The following is a 25,391-nucleotide window of genomic DNA, read 5'->3' as shown; positions in this document are numbered from 1 at the left end:
TTTTTGTTTCGTTTTTTTTTCCCCCCTATTTTTCCCTCTTCTTCTTTCCTTTTTTTTTTTTTTAATTGTCTTTTTTTTTTGTTCTGTTTTTCTTTTTTGTTTGTTTTTTCTTTCTCTCCCCCCCCCCTTTTTTCCTTTTTTTTTTGTGCACTGATGATAGGAAATGTGTGTGTGCACGCACACAGTTATCAAGGTTCATTTTATGTTACTAGTTACCACATCATTGAAGTCACAGGTGGAAAAGCAGCAATTTAATTGCCCAGCAAAGATTCGTTCCTCTGAAGTCTGTCAGAGTTCAGTGGTATACGTGCCGCATTTGCAAGGCTCATGATGTGTATTTCCATACTCATTCTTTTTTGTGCTGATAGCTTTCTACGGATTTTCTAATTTTCATGCTTCAAAACTTTTGTATGTCCTCTCTCTTACTGAGAATGTGCAAGTTCAGTAGGAAACTCTCATTAGGCAATCCTTGTGTTTTCCAATACCAGTGGTCCAAAGTTTCATGTGTAAGAGGTGGTTTTAAATCCATTATGATAAAAAGATGACCTTCACTCTTTTGTATGGTGATGTTTTGTTTCCTAGTGGATCTCTGACGTTGTTTGGAAGCAGGGTTTGTTTACTAACATATTTACTTTGTAGGGTTTTTTTTCAATTTCACCAGTAATTCCTGGCTTTTGCATCTCATTCTACCATGCCTTAACCACATACACGCCATTTTACCCTGCCCCATATCTGCCTTAGCAATGTGATGTGTTAATTCTCCTGGTTGAATTCACCATGCCATTAAATACTGTCTTTGAATGTAAACCGATTTCTACTTTTCCCACTCTTCCAGATCATTAATGAAATGCTGAGCCACAATAGATCCAACATACAGTCCTGCATTACCACATTCTTCAAATTATCAACGCACCATTGATTCCCTCTTCTCAGTAAATTATCAATTACCATAAATATTTATGGCTTCTTAGAAAGTTTTAAAGCTCCTTTGCTTAATGGTCATGCCAAAATCAATGTGAACTTGTGTTTCGGGGAGTGGTTTTTATTGTTTTGATATAACGGGATGATAGTCTTGCAGTGAATGCAGAACTCATAGCACTGACTTACGCAAGCTTGTAAGGTCTGCTAATGTTAGCCTCTACTATATATCTTGAGGTCACCCTAAATTGCACCATATACCCTGGAAGAGCACACCATTACATTTCATAAAAATAATAATGCAGGTTTCCTAGTATTTTAAGTATTAGTGTGTAGTGTGTGGTCGTGAGAAGTTTGTTCTGACAGTCTTTTATTTTTGAATAACAAACAAATTGAGTAGCTCGCTTTTCCTCTTCATTGTCACTAAAATAATTTCTCTGTAGCTTAAAAGGTATGTTTATCTCTACAGATAGAGAGATATAGTCTTTAAACCCTGCTATATCTATATAATATATGCGATTTGTAAATAGCTGTATATTCAGATAGTCAAGATAAATCCTAAAGCTTCTTTATATAACAGAATTATATAGTTTTATACAGACACATACTGTACTATTCCCTTGCTCTTTTTATAACAGTTGCTGGAAGATAAAGATACAATCTTAACTGTCTTCTGCAGTTTCAAAGTTCAGGGGACATAGATAAAGCACAGCAGGCTGTTTGTTTTAGGATAGCAGAATTGATTTCAGGTTTGGGATGCTGGGGCTTCTGTGTCTGACTATTAAGCTAGAGGTCTTGTAACTAGCAGGAAGACAGTGTTTACCGATGATTTCTAAAACAGGAGCTAGGAGTGATGTGCTTTCCGCTTTGTTTTGTGTGAAAGAGAGGGTGTGAGATCCTGGCTGGAAATGCAGGAGACTTAAAATTCAGAATCTGAATCTGGGGTCTCAGTGTGTGCTTGGGATCAACCTTACAGTTTAGAGTAGCATGTCATGAAGAAATAAGGTCCTTACACTCTTATGGAGAGTGTTCTTTCAAGTCCTTGCATGAATTGTTTTTGTTTTACTTGCTTTATTTCTAGGTTTTTTAATTGCCATGGTAACTTACTCCATCTTCCTGTCTTCCCAACTTCTAATCAGGTCTGCCATCTTAGGAATTAGTCTGTCTTGGGAGAAAGCCACGTTTTGGAGCAAGCTGGATTCTCCCCGCCTTGTTTTGTACTGATCTTTGATTCTTCTTGTCTTTGCATGTATCTTGCTGATGTACACTGTCACAAACAAAGCCAGGAAATGGTAGTACTTCATATGGTCTCCTCTTTTTCCTTGATGCCAAAACAGGTGTCTTCCTCCCTGATAACAAATTTTCCTAGCACCAGCTTTGCCTGTTGACCTTGAGCCATACCCAGGGGACTCACCTTTCCGTTGAACAGAACTGCCTTACCTTAGATCATATGTGATCCCCTCCATTGACTACCTCTTCTCTACCATGCTGTCCCTGCTCATCTCATCATTTACAGGCATTGCCCCACTGTGCCCCACTACACTGTTCTCTTGTACCTGTTTAATGTCTCTTCTTCCTCCACATAGATCTAACTTGCCTGGACCCTAGAATCTCACTCCTTTTTCTTATTAGCTCAGGTTTGACTTAATGATGGAGGAAGCCTCTTTTAAGAATTGCCTGCTTCACTGTATCTACAGATCCAGTCAAGGGTGCAGTTCTGACCAAGATTTTGCCACAGGTGTTGTAGCATATACCTGTGTCTGCTTTGTTTATTTAACCACAATATTACCCCAGCCTGAGAACTAACTTACCAAGCAGAGCTGCCTGCAGGCACTTCAGCACCAGTTGCTGGTAGTCCCAGAGATGCTGGCTGTTTGTAATTATGTGACAAGTAGACTGAAATTGGTTTTAATTGTGCTCTATAGCATAATATATGTATATTTCTTTATTCTGAACATCTGATATTTTAATAAAGGAGTATAACTATTCAGCCTTTTGCAATATAGCAAGGGAGAAGTGTGTTCATCACTCTCTTTATGAAAGTATGGAGGACCCAGTCCCTCAAGTGACAGGTAGCAAAGCAGAGTTTTTCAGATGTTCTTCCTCTGAGAACACCTCTCTATGTCCCCCAAAATCACTGATTAGCACCCACATGTGGAAAAGCTCCTTTTAGGGTGGACAGGAACTCAGATGCCTGTGTAAGAACCATGCTGATGGCAGCAAGTCGACAATCCTCTGGTTGCTGTCTCAGAGTGTCTGTAGGAGGAAAGGCAGGATCTTCATTTGGCTTCTGATTTTCAGATTTCTCATTCAAGCTTTCTTTGAAAGCTAGAAAGAAAGTGGTGTTGCTACTTCTATGAAAAACTGCAATTCTGGTGCTAGGTGAGAAGCTGAGGTGTTACGAGCAATGCACGAGATGTTAAGCCATCCACCTATTTACCAGAGTGGCTGTTGCTTTAAAAGCCATACAAACTTCCGTACCTGTGGTGCTTGTATTTGGTGTAATGTGCCCTTGGTGCTTTCCCAAGGGCACATTACGCCATGAAGATAACTGCAAGGAGGGTTTGACTTTCAGTTGGCAACATGTGCTCTCTCATGGAGAACTGAAACCAAACCTGTAACACACCCAGGTGGACTTCCAAAGGCAGCTCTTGAGGGAGTTGTGTTATCTTTCTTATTGTAAATGTGCTGTGAGCTACGAAGTCCAAAGTGCACTAACCAGGTGAAAGTAGGCTTTGTGCCTGACTTCATGCTCTCGTTGTGTCATCTTACACCTTCCCACAGAAAGAGGGCAGAAGTATGGCTCTCGTAGGTGTGCTGCTCTGCTTAGCTAAAGCTGGAGGGGATAGATGCTTATAGGGAATGCATGTAAGAAAGATGGTTCCTGATATATTAAACCTTGAGTTGTTCACATTGTTTGCTGCATACAGGTGGGAGTTTACACAGGTGCGAAGTGCAGGCTGTTAGGGTAGGCTGTTGCTTGTTGAGGTCTGGGCCCATTTATGCTGGTAGATTTTTGTAATTGATTTCTTAAAATTATGTATTTTGAGTGAGGTATTTGTGAGAAGGTTTAGTCAGACTCAACTGAAACAGAAAAATACTGTACCATGAGTCAAGTCCTGCTCAGTGTTCTCCATCCACTTTGGTCAGACCTTGGCTGCTTTGGTTGCTGGTACCCTGGCTGTGGAAGAGCTCCCGCTCATTAGTGAACTTTTTGGATTACTTTTATTCTCTCACACTGGTTAGCAGCCCAGCTTTAAGAGCTGATGTTTCTCCACTTCACAGAGCTAAATTGCACTAGGCTAGTGCCAGGGTTGTCACAGTCTCGGGGTCATGAGGATTGATAGTGTCGGCATTATGAGCTTTACTGCTCTTCCGTGGCTAAACTCTCAAACTGAATGAGTCCTCTGGCAGAAATTCCAGGTCATTAAACCAGCAAGTGCTCCGTGCAATCCTTTTTGTGACTAAACTCAGACTTCACTGAGTCTGATGCTACCCTGCTCGTCCTAAAGAGCCATCTGCTTTGAAATAGTGGGTATGGGTGCACCAGGAGGTGTGTGTACCTCTCGAGTCAGAATGCCAGTATCTTCAGTAATGCCAGGAGAAAAACGAACAGCTGCACCGGGTGCATGGTGGACATGGGTGCAGCACTGTTTCATCTGCAACTTTAACCTGAAATGTTACTGGATTTGGAAAAATTCTGATTTCTTAATGGCTTGTGGTTTACGTTAACAGCAGCCTGATTCAGACATTGAGCACAGGATGCTGACTATCCTAGGTAAAATCTCAGTCTGACCCTAAGTAGCCCATCTGTAACACAAGTGAATATCAGGTACCAGAATTTGAGCAAGAGAACAAGCTCTCTACATGTTATCCTTTTAAATCGTTAGTGACTTAAGCATTTCTTAACCCAGAAGCTGCATCTTTGTATGGTGTTTATTAGCCACTCTTGAACTCATTTCTTTAATCTCTTTGAAACCATTTGTCACCACAGCAGAGAATTACACAATTTTTAGAAATGCTGAGTGAAAAAGTAGGTTGTTTGTTGGGTTTTTTTTTAAGCTGCTCATCACTAGAATAGTTTTCTCTAGAAAACTGCACTTCAGCTGATAGAAATATCTAAATATCTAAGTTGTCTTGCTAGCAAGGACTGTCTGTCTGATAGCAAGCTTTCCCTAGATTTAATGTTATGAATTCGCAGCAAACGGAAGTTTTGCAATGGTTTCAGCCACATATGTTGAATTACCCATTTGAATGAATTACACCCAGTACCTCTTATTCACTTGGGTGTATACTCAGTTGCATTTTCTATTGTCTCCACCATTTTATTTTGTTACAGACTTTGTTTTTTACACGATAGTGCTGCTATAACAGTTGTCTTCTAGCAGCAGCATGTATAAAATGCCATACTGGGCCAGTAATTAGGCCTAGTTAGAAAGAAAAATGTTCGGAGGTTGTTTATGTCAGGGTTTGGGTTTTTTTCGCTCTGCAAATTTGCATTTTTCTCTCACCTGTTTTATGTGTTTCCTCCTTGCAGCATTAGCCACTATGTGCTGGTGATGTCACTGACAATATTTATGATGCTGATGAATGGGTTGGCCCAGCTGCTAACTACACAGAGACTTCAACTTTCCAGAAGGACTAAGCACCATTCCACATGATGAAGCCATAAATGTTCCTGCCTTGTTCCCATCCTCGGGCTTCCTCTGAATCAAACTCCACCTCTGGAATGTAAATACAAGTTGATGGACTGGAGTGCCAAAATCCCATCCAGGGATCAGAGTGCTCTGCTGATACAAATTAAATGCTGCCCTCTGACTGAAATTTGCATTTGGAGATTGCATTTAGACATCAGTGGGGCTCAAAAAGCCTCAGCTTTATTTTCCAGGTGTACATATTTCTTGAAAATAAAGACAGAAAAAAATCTTTTCAGAAGAAATAGGCAACCATCTTTTGGGTCATGTTTTTGTTTTGGTTGTTATAACTTGTCTGCCAGCTGTTTGTCTCATACATGCTTACTCTCAGTAGGAGTCTGCAAAGTCCTAGATTCATTTCATGTCTTGCATAAGCATCTCGCAGACTAAAGCATAAATGAAATCAGTCTGAGCAGATCACTGATTTGTATGTACCCAGTGTGGCATGCACATTTGAATATCTCTGAAATTGGCTATGCTTTTTGCAAGCTGTGTCAATATGCGAGTGAGAATACGTTGAGGCAGGTTAAGACTGGTGCAATGTGAGGCTGCTGGTGCAAAACAACACCTTTTAGCTAACCTTGGTGCGAACTGCTGCCACTGACCATGCTCTCCTGCTGCCTCCTGTGCTTGGGCAGGCCAAGTAGCATGCCAGCTCAGGTAACTGATCCAAATGAAAAGGAACCTGATGAAAGAACTGTAAAATAGCATTCAAATCCCCTGCTCCAGCTCGTGCCAGGGCAGGCAGGAAGGTTAGGGCTGGGTGTTTCAGTGGCAGCCCAGAGTTAAATCAGCATAAAGAGGTCATGAAACTGCAGCTGGAGGTGGTGGTTTGCATAGCATGATGCCATATGGAGGCTTTTCCCTTTGTTTCCTTGCTTTCCTTTCTTTTTATGCTCTACTTCTGATTACAAGCAGCCTGGGTAATGGCTGTGCCATGAATCACACACAGACACAAATTCCCTGGTAGTATGCTGATTACAAGTGAGAGCAAAGAGCCAGGGTGCTTACAGGCTCTGCTGTTGCAGGTACATCGGGGACCCAGTAACGGTAAATCCATTGCGGCAGGCTTTGGGGTAGACTTGTAACTTTGTAGGCCTTCCAACAGCAAGCACCAGCTTCCCTCCCACTACCCCCCAGCTGATTAAGTAGCATGGACTGTACCTCACTGCTTCATCATTCCCTGAAGTCAGCTGTTGGGAGAATTACACAAAAATTGTATCTATCTCCTGAAGCAAAAAATGTATCTCCTGCTCAGCAGGAGGCTGCACAGAACTAGGTGTTGTCTTTGAAATGGATTTTTCCATTTATGCCATCAGTAAAAGGGCCTTTGAAGCAGCTCCCTTTGCACAGTGGAGGAAGCAAGGGAAAGGAAAAATTTTCTTCTTTCTGCCCCATTAGATGATGGCATCACTAAAAATCGTGCTATGTAAAATCCCTGTGTCACACCCCCAACTCGCAGCCAGGCCTTCCTATCTGGGAGCTGATACAGAAGGTACGTGATGCTGGCAGCCAAGGCTAGACGTTCGTCGTGAGGGTTGCTCCAGTACTCTTTCCAGCCATCTGGCATTTGGCCGTGGTCACATGTCTGTTTAGCGCACTGGAAACTAGTCACCCCTCTGCAGGAAGTTTGGCTGTGAGAAACCAGTCACAAACCTCCATCTGCATGTTGAATGCTGGAAAAAAAATCGTATCATGGGCCTGCAGTCATCTGTGCAGCTTTGCGGTGCCTCTTGAGAGTGTCTGAGCACTAGAGAGGGAGTAATTTTTCCACTAGGTAGTGGTCTAGTGGACATAGAATCATAGAATGGTTTGGGTTGGAAGGGACCTTAAAGCTCATCCCGTTCCAACCCCCTGCCATGGGCAGGGACACCTTCCACTAGACCAGGTGCTCAAAGCCCCGTCCAACCCGACCTTGAATACTGCCAGGGATGGGGCAGCCACAGCTTCTCTGGGCAGCCTTGCCAGTGCCTCACCACCCTCACAGTAAAAATTTTTTTCCTGGCATCTAATGTAAATCCATCTTCTTTCAGTTTAAAGCCATTCCCCCTTGTCCTGTCGCTACTTGCTCTTATAAGAAGTCCCTGTCCAGCTTTCTTGTAAGGCCCCTTTAGGCACTGGAAGCTGCTTAAAGTTCTCTCAGAGCCTTCTCTTCTCCAGGCTGAACAAGCCTAGCTCCCTCAGCCTGTCTCCATGGGAGAGGTGCTCCAGCCCTCTGATCGTCTTCATGGCCCTCCTCTGGACTTGCTCCAACAGGTCCATGTCCTTCTTATGTTGGGAGCCCCAGAGCTGAAGGCAGTACTCCAGAGCGGAGGAGAAGGGAAGAATCACCTCCCTTGACTTGCTGGTCACACTTCTTCCTACTGGGCATGTTGCTAGCACATCTGGCCTCAGACACAGAAGGTATTTCACATCTGTTACAGACTATACCCGCAGACTTGCATATGGGAAGGTGGGCATGTGCCATAGTTGTACCATACAACAAAGGCAAGGAGCAACCACGGGCAGGAAGAAAGTTGCTCCTACAGCAAAACCTATGGGTAGGCATTGGATTCCGTCACACTTGTTCTGCTTAGATCTAGTCAGTCTCTGCTATGGAGAGCTATCCCCACCTCCGCCCCGGTCTCCAGGTATCTACATTGTACTGTATCACTGCAGGATACTGTATCATCAGCTTTGTGTGACCTTCCTAATGCCTTGAGACCTCTATCTACAGTGCTGTCATTTCAGTACACGCAGCTAACGGCAGCTGTACCACTGAGCATCCCAGTTTCCATTGCTGGAGCGATTTCTTTGCAAAACTACTGTCTGTAGAGCAAATTCACTGATAGGAGCAGCTGAACAGCTGGCATTGGTGTGATGTGAAGGAATTGACTGAAAAAGTAGGAATGTGGGACCCACAGCCTGCCACCCTGAAGGCACATCTTCTGCAAGCCTGTCAAAACTGTGTGTTACCTATGACAAGACCAAGTGGATGTCCCACCCTCTAAGTGAAAACACTGGAGGTACATACTGTCTGGTGCTGCAGGCTCCCGGGACAATGCACAGGAGCTCAAGCCTGATGTCTTTTCTTACCACAGGGGGCTGGTAATAAAGCAGCATCTCACCTTACTGCATCTGCTGCTGCTCATCTGTGGTAGTAGGAATAATCCATATGCTCTGGTATGCAGGCAAGTGGAAATGGCTGTCCGAAGTACAACCTGTGTCAATCACTCTTTCTGCTTATGGTCTCTTTCCACAAGGTAGGTTTTGATTTTCACATCTGTTCTTATAAGAGCAGAAAGGGAATGACGAGCATGGGGAAAAGTTTGCAACACATGCACTGGTTTTCCCCCAGTGCTCCTCTGCAGGGGTCTGCTCTTGTTTGTCGTTTGCTCTGGTTGAGCCACAGTGGTAGCAGCCTTAGCTGACCTTTCTCTTTCCCAGCACTGGTCCTTTGCATCTCTGCTGTTCATGGATTCAGTTCGTAGCTGAGGCTGCGGGAGTGCTGGAGCGCAGCTCTGGTGGAGAGGCAGGATTGGCTGTGCTATTCCTGTGTCTCCCCAGGGAAGGCTCTTGCCAGAGTCTTGGCCCGTGCTTTTGGGTTTATTTCAGCACAGGACGGTGCCAAAAATTCTCCCACTCAGCTAATTTACACAGCCCCCGTGGGGCATGTGTGTGACAAAGTGAACTTTTTCCTCCCATGGATGCATGTTCCTGTCCTTTCCAGAAGCAAATGTTATCAGCAATAAAAAGCCCTCCCCAACCCTGAGAGCTAAGGTAGGGGAAAAAAATTGTACTTGGCTGAGTTTAAGCTTTCTTTTACTCTGCATGTGGGTCTTTAAGTATCATCCCTCTTCATGGGGTCCAGACATGGGGGCTCAGGTCACGGGGTGGGGGGGGGTGGCTCTGAGCCAGCAGAGCCTTGCAGGCCAGTGCAGGTATCACCCAGCCCCTGTGTTTTCTGCTGAGGCACAAAGGCAGGATTGCCCTGAGCCTTCCTGCCGGCCGCCTTTCACCTGCAGCAGAGTTGCAGACTGAGTCCTAGAGCAGGTGAGGCTCCAGACAGTGCAAACCTCAGGCAGGGCAAGATGGGTAGATTGATTTTGTTATCTATGCCTGTGGCTGCACAATTTTATTTTTTTTTAACTATACTCACATTATAAAAACCTCTGCAAAGCTTGTATCTTCTTGTTTTCAGAGCCATGAACCCATGAACAGCTAACCATAAGCCTGGAATGCCCATCAGGTGGTGTAATGTGAGAGAAGCTGTACTGAAGAGCAGCTGATACAAAGATCTTGTACTCTTCAGCGCTAGGAACTGTTCTCTGCTATTGTGTTATCAAGGCTGTACACAGCAGCCTTTTGATATCTGTCCAGGGAGTGAGCTGTTTCTTCAGAGATGATGAAGCTTAGATTGTATCAAGACCTTTTATGACTCAAACTAAACGACTTCCCCTTCCCCCCTCACAGGGTAAATCAGATTTTACAAGCTTTGGCAATTGCAATGCATGCCGTGGCTGTTAGTTGTAAAGCTGCTACAGCCTTCACATTCTTGAATGAGAAGATATGAATGAACATTTGTGGTCTTACTCAAACCTTGCTCTCTACCATCACCCTTGAACCTTTGAGGTTTCTGGTTTGGCCACACCATGAAATGTCATTTCAGTTCCTACTACTCCAGCTAATCCGTAAGGATTCGATGCTCATTGCTTTTCAAAATTGTCCACGTGAATCCTGCAGTCCCTTTCCCTGTGTCTCTGAGGTGTTGAGGGTACTTCTCTCAGATGTCTTTGGCAAAGAGGATGAGAGCATGGAGGGTGCCAGGCTTGCTGCTGCATCCTGATGGATGTGGGGTGCTGTGAGCAGGAGCCAGCTGAAGAAAATGTTTTGGGGAGCTACAGTTGTGGTGGGGAAGGAGAACATCTCTGTCTTGCAACTACTGTGGGTGTGCTCTGTGTCACAGTGGTGATGCAGCTCCAGTTGCCCCTTCTCCATCATCACATGGCTTCATCCAGCCCAACGGCAAGAAACTTTGGCTTTCTTCTGCTGTGTGTTGTCTTTGGGCAGCTGCTTTGTGAGCTGCCATGTGTGGGGAAGGTTTGGGAACTTACCTTGCACTGCTGCCGTATGTAGGACAGCCCCAGGTCAGCTCTGGTCATTCATGAGACAGGGCTTGTGGTGAGCTGGAACTGACCGTCACAGTGCTGGTGATCACCAAATTATTCACAACTCTCTCCTCAACTAGTCTCTCCTGGACTGTTTATGTTAATAAGGATGTGCAGGGTTGAATCCAGTTAATCAGCTGAAAAAGGCTCTGGATTCAGCTGCTTTCTGCAAGGGCTCCCTCCTCACCATGGGGCAGGACACAGCTTTTTGGCATTTGAGGAGTTCTGAAAAGGGGAAGGAGAAGGCCGAAATCATGGCACTCGCACCCTTCCTGTGACCTCTGAAATCAAGTTTGTCGATATTTTCTTTACTTGTTTATCTATTGACTTATGCTTGGCAGCAAGCTTCATAACTTTCTGACTTCGAGGGCAGACAACATCAAGTGGAAATAGAGCAAACCACAACTTTTTGTTTACGTTTTATTTTCTATGTGAGTTGTAAAAGCAGATGCCTTTTTTTAAATAATTTTTTTTCCTTTAATGTTACATAAGGTGAAGCTGACATACCGGTTTACCTTTCACTTGGGTCAGGACCGCTGACAAACCTGTTAATGGTTGGATATCGTCCAGCGCATTCTCTGAGAGGGGGAGAGAGAAAGCACCGCACTAACGCATGCACCAAGATCCCCAGTCAAATGTGCTTGCAATGGGAAATGACCAGTGATGGAGCCCACTTCTGCTCTGAATTTCTTGCCATCAGCAGCCCTGCTTCTCAGGGTCAGGAGGTCCTTCTTGACCTGAATTGTCCTGTGATACAGTGCACAGGCTGCCAACGTTTTTGCCTTGCAGCAAGCTGGGAGGAGAACTGTCACTAGCATGACTCTGCTGTTCCTGCCACCTCCTCCTCTTCCTCGGGGCATTTGTAGTGTTGCTCCAGCAGTACCTGCCCAAGCCCGGCCCCAAGTTTCAGCAACCGCAAGCTGATCCGAAGGGCATGGGTCCAGTAACAAACGTTGCAAAATTAAACCACTGGCATTTAGGGTAAGGGAAATCTCTGACCAAGGCCTAAACTCCTCTAATTAAGCTTAGCTTTTCCCTCTTGCAGAAATGCTAAAGGACAAGGCATTCTGAGTGCAGTTCTCCTATTGACTTTCTGCGGAATAACCTTTATATATCTCAATAGACGTGGCCTTTTGTGCTGGACATCATTATTCTGCCTTGGCATATGAGATAGTGCAAAACAAAAACTGCAGAGTAATATCAACAGAGGCTGAAATCTGCCGGTGTGAGACCCTGTGAGCACACAAGCAGAGAAAGGCTCTGAAAATACTGTTTTGTTTTTGTAGCTATTTCCATATTAAGTTAAGAGACACTAGAACTTACTGTTCAAAGCACTACTATCCAGAGTTATATTTAGCTGCTCGGATGTTTGTGTCTCCATCTCACTAGATATTCAGAAATGAGCGGATATTTTCCATCATGGGCTTTGGGGAGGAAGCTTGTTATATCTGACCTATTGTGAAAGGAAAATACCTGTTTCACTGCCATGCATTTTTTTCATGCAAGCGATATCTTTGTGCATGTCTTCTAACCTACATTGACACATTGTAATTTGTTTAAAATGCTTCCGACTTACTTGTTTTACTTTAACTTGGCAATTGGCTGGTATTTAAAGGCAAAAGTAGAAAGGAAATGTGTGTGTGATTCTTCAAGAATTACACAGTGAAGGAAAACCTCCTAGTGTTTGGGATGACAGCCAGATCTTCATCTGGGACCCCAACGGAACACAACCTTCCGAAACGTTGTCCCAGGCTCCTCCATTTCCTGGGACTTTATTTCCCTGTCAGTCATGCAGAGAACCCTGCCTAAGATTTCTTCCCTGAGTGTGGCTGTCAGTGGTTGGCTTTGTGGGTCCCTCCTGCCCTCACTCCTCCACCTGTGTCTGGGTGGCCCAGGACCCCGCCTCCAGCCTGGCTCTGTGGCAGAAGCTTGGGAGCATTTGCAGAGTCAGCACCCAGGCCTAGGACAGTTCAGGGAACAAGTTTTGTCCTGTTTGGTAGGTTGTGATGGGAACCAGTCTATCGTGGGGGAGCCCGTTCACTTGGTTTGGTGCTTTTGTTTGTTTGCTTAGGATTTTTTTTAATGATACTTAAAGCTTGTGGTTTGTTTTTTTTCAGTTAATGATTGGGAGCCTAGCTGTCAGCATTAATGCATTTTAATATGATTCAATCTGAGAAGTGCTCAGGCTTCCTCTCACAAAAAGTGGCTGACTGCGTTTTTTTTCTTTCCAGGCAGTTTTCTTGACAGCAAATAAATTCCTACCAAAATTGCTCTACGGAGCAAGGGAACAGACTCTGTCATTTTCCCTTCCCAGTACTCATTTCTTGCAAAAGTACCTGATGTCTGGGGAAAAGCAGCCTTTTCATTAGTGGATGCACGGAAGGCCCCACGGGCAGGAGCGCAGAATAACTGGCTCTGCAATCTGCAGGACTGCAGCTAATTGTATTTTAAGGCTCTATTTCAGTGAGGCACCATTGCTGCCTATCATTCCAATACAGTATATTGGAACAGAATGGCAGTAACTATTTTTGCTCTCCTCGTGGCAATTTTAATTCTTTGTGAAAAACCATGGGAGTTGTGAGCTTTCGGAATACAAAGCAGCAGGGCACAGGTAAGTGGAGGTGACATTCCCCCGTAGTTCACAGCAATTAACCTCAGCAAGGGAAAGAAAAATTAAAATGGTCATTTGTTCTTGGGAGAATTGCCTTGTGACCCATTGCAAATATCCTCCTTGTAGGCGGTTATTTAACTTAATCTGTGTCACAGTTATGCAAATGTGCTTATCATGCCTTTGACAGCTTGCTCCCTTTCTCACTCAGAGTGGCGGTGTGTGTAAGATGGATCGATGTACACACTCCTAAAGGCAAAATGCGTGATAATTGTCAGGTTAGAGCTAAATGGTGTTATTTATTTGTTGATTTTGCAAGTCTGTGAATACACCTCATTATTAAGAAGAGGAATGCGGTAATGATTCTGTCTAATTAACGGAGAAGTAACTTTCTTGCCAGTTCTAAGTGCTGTTTGATCTATCTCGGGTGTCACAGGACTGGAGAACTCCTGTAAAGGGCTGAGAAAGCATTATTTGTGCTTGGTGTGCGGAGCTTTATGAAAGCAATTTACATATTTGCACACTGAAGCATAACCACCAGCACATAAACAGAGTGATAAATGATTGACTATGAAAGATTGACAGTTTGGGCAAAAATCCAGCATAGCACTTAAGCATGTGCTTAACTTCAAACAACCTGGCTCTGCTGACTGTGGTGGGGCAGTGTCAGGTCCTCTCTTAAGTTCAAGAAACCACTAGTGCACTTCAGTTAAACATGTGCTTAAGTGACCTGGAGTGCCAGAGTCTGGCTAAGAGAACTTATAAAAGAAAAAGCTTTCTCATACAACACTTAAATCAGGATGGCAGCAGTAAGTAGGATTGTGAACAGGCCAGAGCTTGTCACAGAGCATCCCCAGCTCCTGTTGATGAAGTGGGAGTTGCCCAGCATTTCTCAGACTCAGGGCAAAAATAGAGGTATTCCAGCAAAAGACTAGCCTGCCCATTTCAGAACAATGTTTTGTTCTGTGTGTTTTGTTCTGGTTTGTTTTGAATTTTTGGGAACATAAACATACTGAATATTTTATTGTTGTTCTGTGAAAATCGCATTCTGCTTTGGCCAAATATCGCTTTCACTAACTGGCTTAATTGGAAATGGAATTAGGCCAAAAAAAGCCAAAACCCCCAACCTCCCAACAAACAGTGTTTTTGTTTTCCAGTAACTTGAAACTCTTCTCCAGCATTCATCTTGCACTGGCCTCACACTACCCACCAGGGATCCTGTTAATAACTTTGCTTCATCACAAGCCATTTTATTACAATGCATTTGGAAGTTCCTGAAGCTGGAGGTAGAAAAAGCTGCTCTGAACCACAAACATTAAGCAAAAGTCGAAGGTCCAAAACGGGCCCATTCGATGAAGTTGGTTTGGAACCCCATATAACGATGCAGGAATGTTTTCATATGCTGCTTGGGTTACCATTTCCACCTCCAGCAGGTACCTGAAAGCAGTGGCTACTTTACATTCATCAGACATTCACTCAAGCACTCAATCTTCACAACAGTCCCTGTGGGCTTTTGCATCACCACAGAGCAGTACACACTACTGTTGCATGTTCTTTGCTTTTTGGGAAGCTTTTTGACTCCGTAATTTATTTCGTTTTCTTTATTTTACCTCTGCTGGTATTATCTCTCTTAAAATATGTCTGAAGTTCCTGGTGGTTTGGCGAAGCTTAATTAAAGCACATCAGTGTGATGGTGTCTTTCATTCAGGAGACATGCAGGAAGAGAGTAATCTCCCTTTAAAGACATGGATTCAGTGCCCAAAACATAGGCTCTGGATAAATAACAAGAAACAGAAAAGGATGGTGAAAAGATTATTCTAGGGCCCAATTTCAGATCTAAGCAACAAGATACTGTTAGTGGAGTGTATATTTTCCAGAGCCAGGAAACAAGCAGCAAAAATCATCTGGAAAGTCCCAGAGACAGAAAAAAGTTGGAAATATGATCCAGAAAATTCTCTTTATAGGTTTGAGTGCAGGCTAGAAAATGATAAATTATCTCTGACTTATTTCAGACTATCTTCAAGGCTTTTATATTTCTTTTTTTCTTTTTTTTTTTCAACATCAACAGGATTGCATAAAAATACCTGAATCCCTCAGCAATTTCTCTTCCTAATGGAAATAACTTGAAAGACACTGAACAATGATCAAACAGCATGACATACAACTGCTATGAAAGTAGCCGTATTTTTGTAGTCAGAGGGGAGGGAAGGCTGAAGCTTTCTCCATACCTGTTTAAAGCATCAAAATAGACTTTATGCTTCCGTAATGCATGGACCTTGGATATAAGCCAACAACTGCCAAAATTAGCAGGAGCTTCTCAAAGCCTGTGGAAGCCAATGGATCGAAAGGTTAATTGTAGAGAGCTCAATAGTCAAAGTGTTCTCTCAATAGCATAACTTAAAGGCTGGTTGTTACAAAAATCAAGTGCTTAATTTTTTTCAAGTAAGTCTTTTATCATTCCTTTTTTAAAACCAGGTTTGATATACTGAACCTATATGCAAGTTGTGGCTTTCTGTTATGCTATTACAAGTGCCACACTTCTGCAGCTTTTCCAAGTAACGATTCTGGTTGAAGTGATGAGCTGACTCATTTCGTATGCAACCAACCCCACTCCCTCCAGCCAAATTCTCCATCTCCCTTGGTCTCAGATTTGAAATCCCCACTTTTGCTCAAAACTCTTTGTATATTGGTCAATTCACTTGAGTGTGGGCTGGAGCAACCCCTGAAGAGGGAAAAATAGCTAGTGCTCGTTTTCGTAATCAGTCCTGATTCCTTGGGAGAAGGTACATTGGAGTGGATTTTATCACCAAAAAATTAACTTGAGAATGGGTGAGGGACGTGGAAGAGAAGCTCACAACTGCTTTATTACCGTTATCGAATGGTTTGGGTTTGCTTCTTTTACGAAAGGAAACTATACAGATAGTCTTTGTTGTTGTTGTTCTTTTCCTCTGGACTCAGAAATCAGTAAATCACATAAATTCATATCAGGAAAGGCAAGTTTATTGTTTTGTTTTAAACCAATTCTTCTGTGTTTTGTCTTGCCTGCAAAATCTTTCCTGCTCCTCAAATGCAAAGTAATGCAGGCAGGCAGATATAAACTTCTAATATAAACCCGAAAAGATATAATGATAAAGGTTTAACTGCAGTTTTCCATTCCACATGCTGACAGTAAGAGATGGGGGGGAAACCAGACACGTTAATGATGTCCTGTCATCATCATATTTTATCGAGCTAATGTGGAAGGAGGGTGCATAATTACCTGGACAGAAACTAAGTATATTGACTTCAGTTATTCCTCAGCTGGAGCTGTTTTTCGGTGTGTGAGCACAAAAAGCTTTAAGGAATAATGCATAAAGATGCTATTATCTTTGGAAAAAGCAATATTCAGCTGGCTTGGCTATTATGTAGGTGAAAGCACGATGAGTACCAAGACTGCCGAGTACATTTGCATGAGATTAGTTAAATCATCTAAGCAGAATGTCCCCCCTGTCTGTTTCACCCTATGCTCAGATGCTGGGGAACTTGAAAGCAAAAGTAACAGTGAAGATGCAACATTGCATGAGCAATTCCATTGTTTTTTCTGATAGAAGAGGAGACACAAAAAGGAGGAAAGAGACTGACTAATGTGCTAGTGGGGAAATCGGTAGTTCTGGATTCTGTCACAGTGTGCGACCTCAGGCAGCCTGGTGAAGTGTCTGGAATCACTTTTTTGCACTTGATTCAATTTTGAACAAAAGGCATGACACCAGAATTCCCACTGCAATCCACAGCATTTGGTAGGAGGTACAGCCCACATCAGTGAGCTGATGTCAATTCCCATGTGCAATTGTTTGAGAGGATGACCCATCCTTTACTCCTTTTCTGAAAGGTTAATAGCCCACCTGGGCATGAGGGGCAATTTCCTATTGCTACCTTTGTACTGTGTGCAGCAGGAATCTGATCTTGGTTGGGATCTCTGGGAACCACAATAAGGCAAATAATACCTCCCTCCCAGCATTGGCTGAGCACCATTTCACAGGTTTTGATGACCTGGTGCCAATGCAATTCAGTGATACTGCTGCAGCCAAGACAGACACTCACCTTTCCAGCATACCACTAGCATGTGATCGCCAGGATGGATGGGGTCTTTTTGTGGACTGGTTTTGTGTTGTTCCAAAACCTTCATAGGCAATTTAGAGAATATGTCCCCAGGACATTGTGCTTTGGAAAACAGGCATAGGGATTGGGGCATGTTAACTCAGCTGTGGTTTTATTTGCAATATGGGACATGAAATAACACCAGGTTTTCATCTGGCCATAGAAATGACTAAATAGAAGTACTTTACAACTTTGGGAGTGTTACATTCTTATCATGTTACAACATTTGCAGATACAACAGATGAAGCAAATTAAATTATGCATGCAGTAAAGGAATGCATTGTTAGCCGCAGTTTTTGTTAACTTGCCTTTAAACAAGTAAACACAAATAACTAGAAGATGTATCTTGAACATTCAGTAGGTTGGATTTTTTTCTTGCCTTATGCTTATACATGTAGTATTTATGTCTGAATGTGTATCTGTAGGTGACCTGTAAGCTGTACCTGCTACACTTCTTACTTGGTAGGTCTTACAGTATAGGAGGAGCCACATGGCTGCACATCCCTCATTTTCATTCCAGCTGTATACAGCTTCAGCAATTTGTTTATGCAACTGACTGTATGCAATCATCAATAACACAGTCTGTAATAAGTCCCAATTAACGTTGCCGGAGGAATCTTCCTTCATGTTTGTGCTGGCTTCTGTAAATTCAAATGCTCAACCTTAATGATGCTTTAATGTTGTTTTCCTTCTTTTTTTAAATGCTGTGTTTGCAGTATAAAGTCCACAATTTATTTTATTTTCTTTGCCCAACAGGGACTTTTTTTTCCACTGACTCTTTAATAAGAAGCCTTCATGAGTACAAGAACCATTTATCTTTATTAGTTGTATATTTTGCTCATCACCTTGCTTACATTTAGGAATTAAGTATTTATTGATTTTTTTCACTATGAAGAATGCTCCACTGCTCAGTAAGAACAATTACCACCAGCTTTGCACAGAGAACTGTAAGCAAAACAAACTTGCATTACTTCTGTAAGTCATGTAAGAAGTGATAGGAACTGAATCTGTCGTTTAATGGAGATCTTTGTGGGGCTATCTGTTTTTCTTGGAGGGGGGTGTTGTTTGGTTTTGGGGGGGGTTTTTTAAGAAATCTGTAAAATGGGCTGTGAAAGAGGGGCTTGCATCTCTTTGCTTTGTTTAATTTTCTTTTTTTGCTTTGTGATGCACAAGCAAAGGTGAAGGAATTTTTGTTCTCTTCCCTACTTTTTGCGTGTAATCTCATGGATAGACTAAGAACTGGTGAGTATTTGTTCTGTCTTACATCATGTGAAACCTGTTCAGTGATAATCAAAAGTGATTAGTTTACTCTCATTTTTTTGTGAATGAATTTTAAGGCTCAAATCACCAGTGTGGCTGGCTACCAGGTATTACTGCGTCAAGCCTACAGCTCTAACTGGAAGTTGCTGGAGATGTGTATGCAACCCCCAGCAGAAAACTTTGTGTTCGTGTTAGCATACATGACAAATCCCCATCACCTCAGAAAACATGGAGCTTGTTTTCAACCTAGATGACATAACTTCAAACGGCAGCCATGCAATTTGATGCTCAGTCTGTACCTATAGCACAGAAGCCCCCCATCGAAGAAATCAGTCACAGAAAATAACTCTAAAAACTGTTTACACTCCCCAGCAACATTCTGTTGTTTGAAGTTACATCCAGTGAGCAGAAGACTCTGCAGAGCCTGGACAAGGCTGTGCCTGTGTCCCTGTCCCCTGAGTGCCCAGGCAGGGGACAGCTGGACAAGTGGTGTTTGCTGACCCAGTCTTGACCACATACTATTCCCTGCGATCTCTTATTCTCCCAGACTGCTATGTCTCATCAGCCTGGTAGAAATTCAATTATTTTGGAGACTTATACCTCTGAGACTCCTTGGAATTCAGCTGAAATTGGCTGAGAGAGAGAGACAAAGAGGGATGGAGGAAGCCTTCTCTCCTGAGGACATGGGCTAATAACTGTGGCCTCTCTCTGAGCATCCTTCCCCTCCCTTATCGCAGCCCTTGGCAGCTGGAGATTAAAGACTTATGCCCTCTGGTAGAAATCATCTAGGTAAATCGCTCTTCTTTTGGAACATACTGCCTCAGGGGAGGCAGCCCTTTGCCCCTTCTGATCCAAATGTGCCAAAACTAAGCCCATCCCACTGTTCACTACCAACCCCCTTGAAGTCAGCAGGGTGCCCCAAAGACCTGAACTGTGAGTTTTTATTCAGAATTGAGGAATTTGGGGAAGGAAAGGGAGCTTCTGCCCCCCATGAGCTTGATGTGTGCAAGAGGCTCCCCTGCCAGGCTGGGTCTGCAGCTGGGTTTTGGCCCCTCACCAGGGAGCTGCTACTCACTGGTCCCTCCTGAATGCACAAACTGCTATAATTGCTGATTTTTTCTGCTTTTTTCAGCTGGGCTGGCACTGTCCATGAGGTGGGATCACCATAAGGAAGAACACACAAGAAAATGTGGGGAAAAGTCCTTTTGCCCAAAGCCCTTCACTGAGGGATGCATGGGGTTTAACACTAGTGGAGCCAGCAAGCTCAAATAGCTTCACGCTGAATGCATGTTTCAGTGGTCTCTCATAAGAAACACTTTTTGCCAGCACTTTGGGGTTTGCATTTTATTTTAAAGGAATAGAAATGCAGGGAGGAAAAAGCGTTTCCTCGGCAGCACTGCTGACACAGTCACAGTATTCATCAGCCACACTTTTCTTCCGCGGCAGCAATAATGTCACCTCCCTCCCACTCCTTTGGGCTCTTCTGACACATCAGTCAAATGCCCACAGCAAGATTGCCACAAAATGTCTTTTGACAGGAACAGCCCACAGCTATGACAGCTGTTATGACGATCGGCATGAGCACAGCACAGGGGGCAAGCACCGAGGCAGGGTCAGGCATCAGGCCTTGCGCCATGTTCTTCAGAACACTCTTCTGTGGAACTTCTCCCACTTCACTTCTGATGGATTAATTCCTCCCCATGTCTGCAGCTCTGTCTTTGCTGTTATCTCTTTGCAGTGAAACACCTTGTAATGATATATTTAAGCTCTACTGATATTGCTTCTATGCAATATCAATATTGTTATTCTATATTGTTTCTATGACAGGTAAATCCTTTCTTTGCAAGATGCTTTCCTCTAGCTAGGGGTATGTGGCCCTCCATGGAGGTGACCATGCTGCTGGGATAAATACTCCCAAGGGCCAGGCACCCCAGTGCCAAGAGGTCCAACTGGAACCACTGCTGCCCTTCAGTGTTAACAACCCTGGCTTGTACATTAGGGTGAGCAATACGCATTCAAATATGCATGTCCCATCTCTCTGTCTTCCCCCACTGCTGTTTCTAGTGTAGATGAAGACCATGTCCCTTGGTTGCCAGGGTGCTGGGATGCTCTCAGGTGTGCAGAAGGAGGTCAGCTCCATATCCTTTGCTGCTACACACTCCTCAAGGCAAAACCAGGGTTCTCCAGGGGCAGTTTGGACCCAAGGGGACTGTGCCCACCCAGGAGAGCCCAGGGCTCTGCAGCAGGTTTATCGCTGCCTGTCAGAATTGGCCCGGATCAGCCTGACAGTGAGCAATGTATTCTCTGGTGGCATCAATCCAGTCACAGCTTCACCCATGTCAGGTTTGTGATGAAAACTACTCTCGTTTGCCACATCCTCATTCTCCTCCTCCCCAGGACTCACTCTTTGAAAACCATGGCTGGCTTTCAAAAGCTGGCAGCTAAAAGAGATAAGCAACGTGCCTGCCCATGAAAGCTAACCATCTTGAATGAGCTCATGAGAAAATCTGATCTAACCTGCCTGTCTGAACAGTATTTATAAACATTGCTATCCCAGGATTAGGCAGCCCAGCCTGGCTGCACTGATGTAGTCAGTAAAAGCAGCTGTTTATATTTCAAACTTTCTGATGTAGCAGGGTTTTATAAAAAAGTCACGAGGTCACACTTTTTTACTTTTTTTCTTTTCCCCCAAAGCCTCTAAAGGAGCAAGCAGTGCTTCAAAACACTGCTGCCTCCATTGTATAAACATTTCAGGATGTTGATGTCATGTCCCCAACCCCCACCCCAAACCTCAGCAAACATCAAGATTTATTTGTCTTTGGAGCTGTAAAGGAAACCAGGATTCATTCTACAGACCAGAGCCTCACTGGGTGTGAATTCATACAGGTGGACACGCTGAGCTGATTTGCACCAGCTGATGAGCTTTAGCTGGGGTGGGAGGTCGCTGTTTTGGGGCTACTTGCATATGGGCATGGGGACCCCAGCTCTGCTCCCAGTGCTCTGCCAAGGCAGCCCTCTGACATGCACGCAACACTCAGTGCCTGCTGCCAGCGTTCTGCTGCATGTAGGACTAAGGTCTTTAATCAGCTCTGGCCACAATACAGCAGCTGCCCCTCTTCTGGGTTGTGACCCATTCAGAGGGGGTGCGCCCGGGTTGTGGGTTTCAGGTGGCCTGTTTAGACAGTGGGATTGGGTTATGGGAAGCAGCTGGGGGATGAGGGTCTGCTTGCTGAGCCCAAGAGGTGCTATTGCTGGGGGTCTTTCTGGTTATTTTCTTCTTGGTGGCTCCAATGTTCCTCCTTCTGCCCCAGGCTCCTTCAGGTATGTGTCCTGGGCTCTTGCTGTATGGGGTGTTTGGTATGTGGCTTTTGTTTCTAAGGCTTTCAAAGCTGCTAGTGTATCTGTGCTGGATATCTGTTGGGCTCAGGGTCTTTCCTGCTCTCTTGCTGCACATTAGAGGGGCTCCCGTGCCCAGCTGCTGTTGAAGATTTTCCCCTCCCTGCCCTAGCAGCTAAGTGGAAGTCTGTGCTGCTGCCTCTTTTGTGATACCACAGGAATATTTTTTCCAGCTGCTGTTTATTGTAAAAGCATGCTGATCCTCTGATTCCACCCTGGTAGGAATTGAAACCCTGGTTGTTTTATGTTACTTGCCTGTCAGCATTTTCACTAGATGAGATTGAAAGTTACAGGATGCTCACTTAGGACTGTAGGTGTGGGATACTAGAATAAAGTTAATAAAGAAAATAATTACTACTGCATGTTGCTTTAAGTATTTTTTTTTTCTTTTTTAATATTTCTGCAACTCAGCTAGCTTTTTGGTGTGGTTCATTAGCTCCTGCCCATGGGGCTGGCATATTCTGCAGCCTCTTCCTCTGACTTTAAAGGTGGCTGCTAGAGAAACTATCCCGCTTGCCATGTTCCTTTATAGAAAAGCTTTCTCTCTGTCTGATTGTTTCTTGCTGCCTGTGTCTTGTCTTTGGGACCTGGGTCTGTAAGGACTTGCATCACTTCTGTCTTCTGTCACCTTCCTTTCAGGTTACAAAATTTACATTTCTATTGAACAAGTAACTACCTCATTCCTGGCTTCAGGCTGCTGCTTTGCCTAGGAAAATACTGTGGTGCCACTCTGTAAATGATATATTATGAGAAATGTATAAACTCCCTTCATGATTTAGAATTGATAGCTTGCCACAAAATTTGCATACAGCCTAAATGCATAAACACTACCAAATGGTGATCTGAGGACATGGTTCCCAATTCGGTGTGACATTTGCTTCCCATTTTATTAGGTTTTTTGGGACTCCACCCCAACCAGCTACAGAACTGATGCTGGGACTCCCATAGTCGATGATAGGCAAACCCCATCCCGTTGCCCATATATATGCACACCCCACGAAAACACATCAAAAAGCCTTGCCCTTTTCCAGAAGCACAACCTCTTCAGAGTTCACTTTATGACCTTTGAAAAGGTAGTTTGGAAAAACACTTTTAAGTGAAAAGCAAGGCTAAAGAGGAAACATTTTGCTGAAAAGTGATCTCTGTCTCAAAAAATTGTGCTCTTTTGCCTAGTTTCTATATTTAAAATTTTATCAGAAAAAAACTATCTTGCGGCAAAGTTTCTGTGCAGAAATGTTGATTGGTTCAGTGCAGAAGCCAGAGTTGCAACAGAGGGTAACTCTTCACTGAGCCGTGTTCACTGGGTATTCCAAAAAACAAGCCTCTGATTAATTTTCTTTTTACTGAAAAATACTCTCTGTCACTTGCTGAGCCATGTCTGGAAAATTTCAGGCTAACAGTTCTGTATGGCAAAGCCAGGCTGGCGCTGAAATAGGGCTTTACATTGAAGAGCAACTGTGACCTTCTGTCCTTTTGCTATTGCATCTTTATAATGGATGTAAATCCATGAGATTGTCAAAATAGGCTGAGGGACTCATTTGTCATAACCCTATACATACATATGTTTGCTCTTCTCAAGTAGGGATAATGTTCAGAATTTGCAGCCAAGATTCCCAGATGATAAAGCAGCTCTGAAATGTGTAAGCTTGCTTGATGTAACCTTCCTAAAAATAATTCCAAGGATTAAAAATTTCTGTCAGAAAGCCAACTGAATGGTAAAGCTAATAATCTCTGCCAGGGCCTCAGGCATAGGTTGCCACCTAACAAATGGTTGGGTTTTGTGAACTTTTAAGAGCAAACATCTACAGTACAGCTCATGGGTTAGTAATACTATGATGCAACTTAGTGACATTTTAGAAGCATTGGGGGGAAAGTCAATACATATATCTTACAGTTATTATCTACTTGAAAACAAGAGCACAGAGTGAGGTCTTATAGGCCTTAAGGTTTTGACTGTGTTAAAACAGCAGAGCAGTAGTTTTTGTAACAGTTACATGCTAATGCTTTCCTTTGTGAGGGTAATCCTATTTTATAATTAATTTCCATTAAAAATCATACCACCCTCCTTCCCCATAATCTCACAATACATTTACAATGATAAAAGCTGAAAATGAGCTTCATTCTCCTTATGACTGAGGGATCCGTGCATGCTGGAGCATGGAGACGGGCCTGTCCTGGGCAGGGGGTTCCTCAGCAGTGGGCAACCCCTTTCTCAGTCATGGAAATTTGAAAGGATTCAAGAACTGTGAGAAGGCATAGGGCTTCCTGTGGGAATGGGGTCATGGCATAGGACAGGCTGTAAAGCCTCTCTAGAGCCCCTGCTCCACTGTGGGGTGCAAATGGGACAGAGGGTACTGGTGGTCCTGATCCTCTGCTGCAAGGCAGTGAGCCTGGGGCAGGTGGGTGATAACCGCAGTAAGGTTTTGCTGTTTGGTTGCTTGGGTCCAGAATAGGCATGTTCATCCTGCAAAATGTTCAGAGAGGGAATTTTCTTGTTCTCTCTCTTGATCAAAGAGTTTCCTTCCTTGATCCTCTTGCTGGATGACAGCGTTAGGATGAAATTGTTGCCCCTTTCATCCTCATGGGTCAGTCTTTTAAAATCTAACTGAAATGGCTACCTGGTAGGGAAGCATGTTTTATTATTGTAGTTCTTAAATGTGTGTTCAGAAACATCAGCTTAATGGATATCCACCTATGTGAGTTTTTAGATATTTTTAAAATCAAAAAACCCTGGACAAACGAGTCTAAATTCAGCTCTAAGCTCAGAATAAGAAATTAAAATTGGAAAATGCATTCAAAACTTTCATAATTGAACATTTCTTGATTCCTGGTATTAAGAAAAGAAATGGAACTCCCAGTTTTTGGTCCTGCAATCTGGGGAGAATATCTCCCAGAAAAGTTGGGAGTAGAGATCTTAAAGAAGATTTTGCTTTTAGAAGTTCACCCATTGCTTGTCTTAGCATGAGGTCTGCAGTTAAGGAAGCTATGCAGTTTGTAATCTTCTGGTCTGTTGGTTTGGGTGGGGCTGGGTTTTTTGTTTGTTGGTTGTTTGGGGCTTTTTTTCTGGGAAAACAGTTTTAATGAAGGGCCAAATTTATTACAACACTTGAATGCAGCAAATCATCACTGTCTTGTAATGCTCTATCTCGATACAAACATGAAAACACAAAGGCTTTGGGGGCTGGAATTGACTGTTCTGCACTATTTTCTCTCCTCTCCTCTCCTTCTTTT

At 43.5% G+C, this 25,391-nt stretch overlaps 1 protein-coding gene across 3 annotated transcripts in view; it reads left to right on the top strand.

Annotated features, from left to right (window-relative positions):
• PIGN (phosphatidylinositol glycan anchor biosynthesis class N) overlaps positions 1–5,861 on the top strand; it is a 97,286-nt gene extending 91,425 nt beyond the window's left edge. For all 3 annotated transcript variants that reach the window (XM_030480844.1, XM_030480851.1, XM_030480836.1), the window contains one exon: positions 5,456–5,861. In XM_030480844.1, coding sequence (XP_030336704.1) covers positions 5,456–5,579 — 124 coding nt within the window. In that variant the 3' untranslated portion in view covers positions 5,580–5,861. The remainder of the gene's footprint in view (positions 1–5,455) is intronic.
• Positions 5,862–25,391: the final 19,530 nt, after the last annotated feature.

The sequence above is a fragment of the Strigops habroptila genome, chromosome 1 (genome assembly GCF_004027225.2).
Source record: "Strigops habroptila isolate Jane chromosome 1, bStrHab1.2.pri, whole genome shotgun sequence".
NCBI classification, from domain to species: Eukaryota; Metazoa; Chordata; class Aves; order Psittaciformes; family Psittacidae; genus Strigops; species Strigops habroptila.
This window is presented reverse-complemented; position numbering and strand designations above follow the sequence as displayed.